At 39.8% G+C, this 12,500-nt stretch overlaps 1 protein-coding gene across 1 annotated transcript in view; it reads right to left on the reverse strand.

Annotated features, from left to right (window-relative positions):
• The window catches only part of LOC121366964, a 30,804-nt gene that overhangs the window by 11,823 nt on the left and 6,481 nt on the right, over positions 1 to 12,500 (reverse strand). The window contains exons 3-8 of the mRNA XM_041491190.1: positions 12,162 to 12,362; positions 11,000 to 11,032; positions 4,218 to 4,256; positions 2,437 to 2,472; positions 1,015 to 1,059; positions 397 to 423 (exon numbers count right to left, since the gene is read on the reverse strand). Coding sequence (XP_041347124.1) covers positions 397 to 423; positions 1,015 to 1,059; positions 2,437 to 2,472; positions 4,218 to 4,256; positions 11,000 to 11,032; positions 12,162 to 12,362 — 381 coding nt within the window. The remainder of the gene's footprint in view (positions 1 to 396; positions 424 to 1,014; positions 1,060 to 2,436; positions 2,473 to 4,217; positions 4,257 to 10,999; positions 11,033 to 12,161; positions 12,363 to 12,500) is intronic.

Below are 12,500 nucleotides of genomic sequence, written 5' to 3' on the forward strand. Positions count from 1 at the left end.
AGAAAGTTAACGGTTTCTTACACACACATGTATTTCTGTTTAAAGAAGTTGGTAAACATCTGACTCTGGGTGTTTACATATTCTTGTCTTGTACAGCGGTTTAAAGTGCATTGATTTATTAATCATCGGCTATTCAATGTAAAACATTGGCTAATTCTGACTCGTAGTCATCGGAGGAAACCCGCTACATTTTTCCATTAGCAGCAAGCGATATATTATAATATACTTTCCCATAGACAGGAAACCACATATCACGGCCTTTTTCCAGTTGTGGCCCATTGGGTGGAACGAGAAAAACCCCAATCAGTAGAATGGATCCACCGATGCGATTCGATATTGCGACACAAGCACCTCAGGCGAGAATGGGTGATTTTATAAGCAAGCAGAGTTTCTTACTGTTCTCAAAATCTTCATTTCCATGACCTGCAAAATATGAAAAGAACAGGAAAAAAAGGATATAGAATAATTCCTTCCATCTACTAAATCAATTAACATAATTTTTAAAAAAGAAAGAAATGTTTTATTTAACGACGCACTCAACTCATTTTATTTACGGTTATATGGCGTAATTATATGTCTGACACCATATAACCGTAAATAAAATGTGCTGAGTGCGTCGTTAAATAAAACATTTTTTTCTTTTTTTCCTTTTTTTTGTTTTGTTTGTACATGTGTTAGAGAACACGAATCTTGATTGAATGGTGTATCATTTCATTAAGATATACAAAATGTACATGCAATTAGAGTACTTTATATATTGTAATAAATGAGAGAGTTAGTCTTCGCAATATATAGCAATACAAAACGTTAGGCAATACCCATCGTTGTTAGAAGTTGTTTAATTCTAGGCCAGTATATGTAGGCAGAGACTCACGGCATTCGCTATTCTAACTGTCACGGGAGATGGCCCATATCTTAAGAGTTAAAGACGTTCTTTACAGACGAACAGAAGGATGGACGAACAGTCGGATGGACGAATGTTACATTACCGACGGAATGCTGATCAATATTTACCTTCTGCCAATATATCCTTGGCCATGCGTCTTATTTCCTTCACATCTGAAAGAAGAAACCAGTATTATTGATCCAAAGATGCGAGGGGGACACACAACTCTCCATTGAAATGCAATGTTGAACGAATGTATATTTATCAGTGTGTGTATAATGTCATGAGAGAAAGTTAGAGCGTCATAGAGAGACAGAGCGAAACAACACAACTAGAGCACATTTGGTGATTTTTGACACATAGTCTTTGAGGAAACCTGCTACAGTTTTCCATTAGCAGCTAGAGATATTTTATAGGCCATTTTCCACACACGCAAAACACATAACACGGCTTTTGATATACCAGTCGTTGGGCACTGGTTGTGACGGGGGGTGGGGGGGGGGGGGTAATCAGAGAATGGGCCCAACGAGAAGATTCGATCCTGCGACACGAGCACTTCAGGAGGGTGTTCTACCCACTGAGCTAGATCTCGTTCCATATGTACCGGAAGTCATCTGATCAGCTTCAGATTTATTATTGTTATTTTCTACTGTTGTTTTCCAAAAACAAAGTTTTCAAAGCCCTCTTTCCAAACAATTAGGATTAGCCCTGATTGAGTAGATGTGAATACTAAAAGTTGGCAAGTCTTGTCTGCATCGTGTGAGCCTAGATTCTAAAAGGCCAATTTAAAACTTACACTGTAGAGGATAAAACCACTGACCTTGCTTCCTGAGGTACGTTCCTGCTCTGTTTGGTATGAAATACATTTAGCTATAGTTAGTCTTGTTTAACTTCACCACTAGAGGACATTGATTTATTAAGCATTGGCTAATGGATGTCAAACATTTGTTAATTCTGGTATGTAGTCAACAAAGAAAACCAGTTTCATTTTTTTTTCACTAGCAGTAAGGAGTCTCTTATATACTTTCCCACAGACACGATAACACATACCACGGCCTTTGATATACCAGTGGTTTAGGACACTGGTTGAGACGAAGGGAAACACAATTGGCGAAAGCACAGCAGGCAGGCGCTCTACCGAATGAGCTAGATCATTCATGTCTGCCGCGCACAATGATTTCCAGCAGTACACTGGATCGCCAAAATTGGTAATTCTATTTAATAAGATGTAAGTAAAGTGTCAGTTTTAAAATACTTCAGACTGTCTGAAGACTAACTTCAGTGTCTCCAAATTGGATAAAGCGATCGCCTGGGGTGTTTGGGTCGAACGATCGAACCTTTCTCGGTGGACTTATTGCATGTTTTCGTTTCAACCGGTGCTCCACGACTGATATATCAAAGGCCGAGGTTTTTGCTGTCCTGCCCACGGGGAAGTGCATATGTATATGTTTTTGTATGTGTGTGTGTGTGTGTGTGTGTGTGTGTGTGTGTGTGTGTAGGTGAATTACATCTCTAACCTTATAGTTGAATCAGCTGAAAAATGTACTTACGTTTCCAGTGGTTGCGCATTTCAAAAGCTTGAAAATCTGTAAAACAATAATATGTTATCATTCTAGTGTGCGTACGTATGGTGTTCCCTGTCATATAGACATTGTTTGAACCCGGGGAACCCTTTACAACATCAGGGGGTATTGACAGGGAGATTCGCGTATAGTATATGGAAAATGTGTCGTTGTTTGACAAGTATGAAAGGTGACCCCATATTTAAGATAATACAGGCATCAAAGGTGATTTCCCTCCACCTGTTACAAAACTAGTCCACTATACCTTCTACGGTGAAGTTGTTCTTTTTCAAAGCTGTAATGTAAAACAAGAAGGCTGCTTTAATAACATCACCATCAGGAGTAAACACAATCATATCTATGGTACGTACGTACGTATGTATGTATGTATGTATTGATGTATGAATATCTATATATTGTATGTATGTCGAGGTTGACTATTACATACATAGATATTAACGCACTGGCGCAGGGGATAATTAAATCCTTTGTGGCCCCACAAAGTGTCCCATGCCGTTGCTGATCACGATGTATGTATGTATGTATAGTACCCTATGTATAATAGTAATACAGGGGATAATTAAATCCGTTCTGGCCCCACAAATTGTCCCATGCCGTTGCTGATCACGATGTATGTATGTATGTATGTATGTATGTATGTATAGTGCCCTATGTATAATAGTAATACAGGGGATAATTAAATACGTTCTGGCCCCACAAATTGTCCCATGCCGTTGCTGATCACGATGTATGTATGTATGTATGTATGTATGTATGTATGTATGTATGTATAGTGCCCTATGTATAATAGTAATACAGGGGATAATTAACTCCGTTCTGGCCCCACAAATTGTCCCATGCCGTTGCTGATCTCGATGTATGTATGTATGTATGTATGTATGTATAGTGCCCTATGTATAATAGTAATACAGGGGATAATTAAATCCGTTCTGGCCCCACAAATTGTCCCATGCCGTTGCTGATCACGATGTATGTATGTATGTATGTGTGTATGTGTTTATGTATGTATGTGTGTGTGTGTGTGTGGCTGTGTGTGTGTGTGTGTGTGTGTGTGTGTGTGTGTACGTATGTATATATGTATAGTGCCTTATGTATAATAGTATTACAGTGGATAATTTCCACTAGACCAAACCAAACATCCACTAGCTGGAACCAAGAACTAATGGATTTGTGAAAATTGTGTGTGTGTGTGGCTGTGTGTGTGTGGCTGTGTGTGTGTGTGTGGCTGTGTGTGTGTGGCTGTGTGTGTGTGTGTAGCTGTGTGTGTAGCTGTGTGTATGTGTGTGTGTGTGTGGATGTGTAGCTGTGTGTGTGTGTGTGTGTGTGTGTTTGTGTGTGTTTGTGTGTGTAGCTGTGTGTGTAGCTGTGTGTATGTGTGGCTGTGTAGCTGTGTGTGTGTGTGTTTGTGTATGTAGCTGTGTGTAGCTGTGTGTGTGTGTGTGTTTGTGTGTGTGTGCGTGGCTGTGTGTAGCTGTGTGTGTGTGTGTGGCTGTGTGTAGCTGTGTGTGTGTGTAGCTGTGTGTGTGTGTGTGTGTGTGTGGCTGTGTGTAGCTGTGTGTGTGTGTGTGTGTGGCTGTGTGTAGCTGTGTGTGTGTGTGTGGCTGTGTGTAGCTGTGTGTGTGTATGTGTGTGTGTTTGTGTGTGTGGTATGTGTGTGCTACAAAAAATATTAAACGAATTGCTACTTTAATATTAGAAATAAACGTAGTGTAATATAAAGGTTAAATAATAAAAGTGCTTTAACTTACCTTCACTGAAAAGAGTTCGTTGTCTCTGAATCAATCGATCTACAAAAGAGTTAATTAGAAGAATGTCGGGCTAACTTTGTGACTGAGCTCAGTAAGTGAGTTTGACAGGAAATAGGCACAGTGGAAACACGTGTCTGTCTACGTACTTTGTAATGACATCATCGGTATATTATTAGGCTAAACAATGTTTAGAATAGGACGCGAATAAAACCATTTATTTACCGTAATATACTGTTTTCTTACTTTCTGGCTAATACACAATGTGATAGTGTTGCGGTTTATTTTACATAAAATCCGTGAAATAACCTAGGATTTTGTTGTTTTAAGTAAACTTAAGATGTATTCTTCTACAGGTTGCAAACCGCGGATAAGTAATTAGCTCACTGATAAATGTTAATTGTTGTCTAAGAAATGTGGAATCTGATAAATGTTAATTGTTGTGTTTTAATAAATGGGATGTATGACAAATGTTAATTGTTGTGTTTTAACAAATGGGATGTATGACAGATGTTAATTGTTGTGTTTTAATAAATGGGATGTATGACAGATGTTAATTGTTGTGTTTTAATAAATGGGATGTATGACAGATGTTAATTGTTGTGTTTTAACAAATGGGATGTATGACAGATGTTAATTGTTGTGTTTTAACAAATGGGAACTCTGACAAATGTTAATTGTTGTGTTTTAACAAATGGGATGTATGACAGATGTTAATTGTTGTGTTTTAACAAATGGGAACTCTGACAAATGTTAATTGTTGTGTTTTAACAAATGGGATGTATGACAGATGTTAATTGTTGTGTTTTAATAAATGGGATGTATGACAGATGTTAATTGTTGCGTTTTAACAAATGGGATGTATGACAGATGTTAAGAGTGTTTAAGAAAAGAGAAATCTGACAAATGTTAATTGTTGTTTTAATAAATGGGATGTATGACAAATGTTAATTGTTGTGTTTTAACAAATGGGATGTATGACAGATGTTAAGAGTGTTTAAGAAAAGAGAAATCTGACAAATGTTAATTGTTGTGTTTTAATAAATGGGAAATCTGACAAATGTTAATTGTTGTGTTTTAATAAATGGGAAATCTGAAAAATGTTAATTGTTGTGTTTTAACAAATGGGAAATCTGACAAATATTAATTGTTGTGTTTAACAAGTGAGAAATTACCATGCCTGCCAAATAGGAAATCTGACAAATGTGAATTATTAATATGTCTAAATAAATGAAATCTAACAAATGTGAATGATTGTGTAGCAAATTGAAAATCTGACAAATGATAATTATTCTCAAATCATTGCAGTGTACTCGAATGACAGTAAGATAAATAAAGAGGTTAATGCACTATATGTGATATTATGTGATATCAGCATATGCACTGCCATGAAACAGAGCCCGTGTCACTGAATGAAACAAATGAACTCATTATTAAAGCAAGTTGCATACTTACACTTTACCCTTCTAGACATGTTCTTTTTTCTTGAAAATAAATCAGTTGAACGTCAAACAATATAACGTACTAGATGTACCCCAAATTATGAGAAAATGTACATTGGGTCTGGTGACCTTGCACTGGATATTCCCCCAAAATTACGACTGCCCTCATTAGCCGAGGCTGTACACACGGTCGCCGTGTATATAGTCACTTCTGTGTTAAAAATAAAATATGGCGACTTCCATTACGGTTGTATTGAAGGGACATTCCTGAGTTTGCTAATGTTTTACATGTTATCGACTAACAAAAACGTTTAACGATTGTAATTGCATATCAAATATATTTTTCTACATAATATATTAGTGGCTATATATTAAACGTGTTTCTGATCGTTCTAATATTTATTCTAGGTTAAATTTAATTTTACTTCCTAAAATATTACGAAATTATTTGAAGACAAAATCCAGTTTGGGCTTGTTACAAATATTAAGACGACAAGAAACACATTGAAGAAAATATATTTAATATTTAAGGTTAACCGTAGAAATATCTTATTAGTTAGAAACATCTTACAATGCAGCAAACTCACGAATGTCCCTTTAATGGAATTTATCTTTCTATGCGATATGTAGCTCGATCTGTTTTCGGTAGTTGGACGGACCTGGTCGCAAAAAGATCCTTATGAAATGCGGCATCGGGTAACTTCAAAGAATCTGAACGACGAAACCGTAGGCCGTATCTCTGTATTGATTCCATGAATGTCCATGGATGTTTATCTGGTGCCTCCTCTATAGCAGGACAGCCACTCCCGAGGAGATCCTCTAATGGAGATTGTATCTCTGTATAAATAGTGGTTGATTCCATGAATGTCTATCTAGTGCCTCCTCTATAGGAGGACAGCCACTCCCGAGGAGATCCTCTAATGGAGATTGTATCTCTGTATAAATAGTGGTTGATTCCATGAATGTCTATCTAGTGCCTCCTCTATAGGACAGCCACTCCCGAGGAGATCCTCTACTGGAGATTGTATATATGTATAAATAGTGGTTGATTCCATGAATGTCAATGGATGTCTATCTAGTGCCTCCTCTATAGGAGAACAGCCACTCCCAAGGAGATCCTATACTGGAGATTGTATCTGTATAAATAGTCGTTGATTCCATGAATGTCCATGGATGTCTATCTAGTGCCTCCTCTATAGGAGGACAGCCACTCCCGAGGAGATCCTCTACTGGAGATTGTATCTGTGTATAAATAGTGGTTGATTCCATGAATGTCCATAAATGTCTATCTAGTGCCTCCTCTATAGGAGGACAGCCACTCAGGAGGAGATCCTCTACTGGAGATTGTACCTCTGTATAAATAGTGGTTGATTCCATGAATGTCTATCTAGTGCCTCCTCTATAGGAGGACAGTCATTCCGGAGGAGATCCTCTACTGGAAATTGTATCTCTGTATAAATAGAGGTTGATTCCATGAATGTCTATCTAGTGCCTCCTCTATAGCAGGACAGCCTCTCCCGAGGAGACCCTCTACTGGAGATTGTATCTCTGTATAAATAGTGGTAGATTCCGTAAATGTCTATCTAGTGCCTCCTCTATAGGAGGACAGCCACTCCCAATGAGATCCTCTACTGGAGATTTTATCTCTGTATAAACAGTGGTTGATTCCATGAATGTATATCTAGTGCCTCCTCTGTAGGAGGACAGCCACTCCCGAGGAGATCCTCTACTGGAGATTGTATCTCTCTATAAATAGTGGTTAATTCCATGAATGTCCATGGATATCTATCTAGTGCCTCCTCTATAGTAGGACAGCCACTCCCGTGGTGATCCTCTACTGGAGATAGTATATCTGTATAAATAGTGGTTGATTCCATGAATGTCCATGAATGTCTATCTAGTGCCTCCTCTATAGGAGGACAGCCAATCCCGAGGAGACCCTCTACTGGAGATTGCATCTCTGTATAAATAGTGGTTGATTCCATGAATGTCCATGGATGTCTATCTAGTGCCTTCTCTATAGGAGGACAGCCAATCCCGAGGAGATCCTCTACTGGAGATTGAAGCTCTGTATAAATAGTGGTTGATTCCATGAATGTCTATCTAGTGCCTCCTCTATAGGACAGCCACTCCCAATGAGATCCTCTACTGGATATTGTATCTCTGTATAAATAGTGGTTGATTCCATGAATGTCCATGGATGACTATCTAGTGCCTCTTCTGTAGGAGAACAGCCACTCCCGAGGAGATCCTCTACTGGAGATTGTATCTCTGTATAAATAGTGGTTTATTCCATGAATGTCTATCTAGTGCCTCCTCTATAGGACAGCCACTCCCAATGAGATCCTCTACTGGATATTGTATCTCTGTATAAATAGTGGTTGATTCCACGAATGTCCATGGATGTCTATCTAGTGCCTCCTCTATAGGAGGACAGCCACTCCCGAGGAGATCCTCTACTGGAGATTGTATATCTGTATAAATAGTGGTTGATTCCATGAATGTCCACGGATGTCTATCTAGTGCCTCTTCTGTAGGAGAACAGCCACTCCCGAGGAGATCCTCTACTGGAGATTGTATCTCTGTATAAATAGTGGTTTATTCCATGAATGTCTATCTAGTGCCTCCTCTATAGGAGGACAGCCACTCCCGAGGAGATCCTCTACTGGAGAGTGTATATATGTATAAATAGTGGTTGATTCCATGAATGTCAATGGATGTCTATCTAGTGCCTCCTCTATAGGAGGACAGCCACTTCCGAGGAGATCCTGTACTGGAGATTGTATTTCTGTATAAATAGTGGTTGATTCCATGAATGTCCATGGATGTCTATCTAGTGCCTCCTCTATAGGAGGACAGCCACTCCCGAGGAGATCATCTACTGGAGATTGTATATCTGTATAAATAGTGGTTGATTCCATGAATGTCTATCTAGTGCCTCCTCTATAGGAGGACAGCCACTCCCGTGGGGATCCTCTACTGGAGATTGTATATCTGTATAAATAGTGGTTGATTCCATGAATGTCTATCTAGTGCCTCCTCTATAGGAGGACAGCCACTCCCGTGGGGATCCTCTACTGGAGATTGTATCTCTGTATAAATAGTGGCTGATTCCGTGAATGTCTATCTAGTGCCTCCTCTATAGGACAGCCACTCCCAATGAGATCCTCTACTGGATATTGTATCTCTGTATAAATAGTGGTTGATTCCACGAATGTCCATGGATGTCTATCTAGTGCCTCCTCTATAGGAGGACAGCCACTCCAGAGGAGATCCGCTACTGGAGATTGTATCTTGGTATAAATAGTGGTTGATTCCATGAATGTCTATCTAGTGCCTCCTCTATAGGAGGAAAGCCACTCCCGAGGAGATCCTCTACTGGAGATTGTATCTCTGTATAAATAGTGGTTTATTCCATGAATGTCTATCTAGTGCCTTCTCTATAGGACAGCCACTCCCGAGGAGATCCTCTACTGAAGATTGTATCTCTGTATAAATAGTGGTTGATTCCATGAATGTCCATGGATGTCTATCTAGTGCCTCCTCTATAGGAGGACAGCCACTCCCGAGGAGATCCTGTACTGGAGATTGTATATCTGTATAAATAGTGGTTGATTCCATGAATGTCCATGGATGTCTATCTAGTGCCTCCTCTATAGGAGGACAGCCACTCCGGAGGAGATCCGCTACTGGAGATTGTATCTCTGTATAAATAGTGGTTGATTCCATGAATGTCTATCTAGTGCCTCCTCTATAGGAGGAAAGCCACTCCCGAGAATCGAGCTTTCAACTTCATGGACGACATGCAAAGCATACAGACAATCACTCAAGTCCAATAACATGTCACATTAATAGCGTGTGTGACCACCCCTTTCCCCAATACAAGGAAGAAAAAATCAGTCGTCTGATGAGGTCACGTGGGACGCGTTGCCATTCTTCTTGAAGGGCCTGGATCAGTTCCTGTTGGTTAGCTGGAGGGTGTGGTCGTTGTCGAACACGGCGATCCAAAACATCCCAGAGGTGTTCTATGGGGAACATGTCTGGGGAGCGTGCAGGCCACGGCAATACGTTTACGTTGTTGGCTCTAAGGAAGTTCTGTACGATTCTGGCTGTATGAGGTCTGTCGTTGTCTTGCTGAAAAATGAAACCACGTGGCTGCCGTTGGAGAAATGGTATTGCAGTTGGACGAAGAATGTCATCCCTGTAACGTTGAGCTGTCAAGTTTCCGTGAACGATGACCAATGGTGTCCTTTCCTGTGCACAGATACCTCCCCCACACCATGACACTCCCTCCACCATATGGCACGACCTCCTGAACGCAAGAAGCCCACTCGTTCTCCCCTACGGCGGTACACACGTTGTCTTCCATCAACTCTGAACAAACAGAACCGGCTTTGATCAGTGAAATGAACCCGCAGCCAATCACGTCGCTGCCAACGTCGTACAGTCTTAGCCCATGTCAATCTCAAACGACGATGTTGTGGTGTCAGTAAGTGTCCTCTATATGGTCTGTAAGCCCTTATTCCATGAGTCCTGAGTCGCCTGGCCACTGTCTGTCTACTAACCCTGTGACCTAAGGCATTCATTGCTGATGACGTCACTGTCAGGAAGCGATTTCGTAGATGCAAGGTACGCAAGTACCGGTCATCACGGGGCGAAGTCACCCTGGGTCTGTCTGTTCTTGGCCTGTCTGATGTCTGCCCTGTTTGCCTGTAGCGTTGCATCAAGTTTGTAACAGTAACACGGGAACAACCGAAGGTTCTGGCGATGTGGGCATGAGTGGCTCCCATCTGTATCATACCCAGGGCTCTCTCGCGTTGTTCTGGTGTCAGTCGTGGCATTCCTATGGTGGGTTTTTTTTATCTGTGTGGATGTCTGACATGCCGTCTAAACCGTTTTTATACCCTTATTGCACGTGCAATTGCTGTTGTTCATAGTGCACGAGTTTTTCACTTTTCTGTGTGTTCCACCCAAAACGTGCAGTGGGCGGGTATAATTTTCTGCATACATTATTGTTGTGTTTGAGCTATGTGTTTTGGATTGAGTTACTTTTTAAAAACAATTAATTGTTTCTTAAATTCCAAATTGAAAATGGTAAAGTTTCTTTTGGCCTTCAGTATATATATATATAGATAGATAGATATAGATATAGATATAGATATAGATAGATACCTACATACATACATACATACATACATACATACACACACATACATACATACATACATACATACATACAAATATCTCTCTCTCTCTCTCTCTCTCTCTCTCTCTCTCTCTCTCTCTCTCTCTCTCTCTCTCTCTCTCTCTCTCTCTCTCTCTATGTATGTATCTTTCCGTTACCTTTGTTTTTGTGCATAGTCTGCATTCTAGATGCTGAAAAATACAATGAAAAACATCATACACTGCATTACAACACTTGACTTGACCGATGTTACTTATTTTACTGGAAATAAAGAGTTTTTTCGTTGACAGTTTTATTTCTTTGGTATATAGTTACAACTATTTCAATTGTTTTCTGTGTTGTATATACATTAAAATAGTAATTGCAACCTGGACTATATTCACACTGACAGAACCAGGATTGCTAACACTATTTATAGTTTTAACAAACTGCCCTGGAGAGGGACAAAAAATATTATTTAGATTATGTAGGCAACCGAAATCGAAGGAAATATAGGTGGGAAATAACACTGAGGTACCAAACATAGCAGATACTAGAGCTTTTAGATACGTTCTTATTAAAGGGGGCGGCGTTGTTATCTAACTAGAGGGGGTGTTATCTAAAACTAACAATCGTGGTCTAATCAAAGAAGTCACGCTTTGAATAGAAGAGCCGTGGTCAAAGGAGCCATGCTCTATCTAGAAGGGTCAAGGTATAATCAAGGGACTACGTTCTAAATAGAAGAGTCGTGGATTAGTCAAAGGAGTCATGCTCTGATTAGAAGAGTTTTGCCCAAAGTGAGTCATACTGTATCTAGAAGAGTCGTAAATTGATCAAAGGGGTCGCGTTCTAAGTAAACGGGCCGTGGTCTAATCACAGTATTCATGCTCTAACTCGAAGGATCGAAATTAAACAGGAGTCAGGTTCTAACGAGAAGGATCGTGATTTAACAGGAGTCAGGTTTTAACGAGAAGGATCGTGATTTAACCAGTGGGGTGGTCATCAAACTAAAACCTAAAAGGGGTCGTGGCCTAATGAGATGGGTCTGAACGAAAACTTAATCTGCCAGCATTTTATACAATATTTTTATCTTATTATGTTTGTAAGCTGAAAATGATGTGTTCAGTTTGACATTTTACAGACATTATTTTTTCTTAAAGGCTATACTGAACGTTTATTTAATTCATATCAATGTCTTAGTACATAATATTTAACATTATTGCCTAATGCATTATACCCGAGACATTGTTCAGAGGGCAATGTACTGGGTGGTAATGTCCGGGACTATAATACCGAGGGAGGGGGCTAATGCTCTGGAAGAGCTTCGTAATCCGTTCTTACCTCGTGTACCTCGTTTTACCATCGTGTGCGCCATCATCATCATGTCCTTCTCTTGTTCTCCTGTCTCATCATCCTGCCAGACAACAACGACTTCAGTACCAACAACATCATTACCATCATCACCACCAACATCCGCTCCAACGTCGGCTCTAGACCGGTGTCCGCCGTGTGTTGCGCTATCTAGCAAGAGTGCAAAGACACCTGTCAAGACAAATTATCTAGTGTTGTTAGAAATACTCCAATACAACATATTTCAAATGTAAATCATTTAATGCCGAATTTGCAAATCTGTTTTTGTCTTAACTATATGTACATATATTTAGAAGAAAACCAAGCCTT

This window comes from Gigantopelta aegis, chromosome 3 (assembly GCF_016097555.1).
Source record: "Gigantopelta aegis isolate Gae_Host chromosome 3, Gae_host_genome, whole genome shotgun sequence".
In the NCBI taxonomy this organism is placed as follows: domain Eukaryota; kingdom Metazoa; phylum Mollusca; class Gastropoda; order Neomphalida; family Peltospiridae; genus Gigantopelta; species Gigantopelta aegis.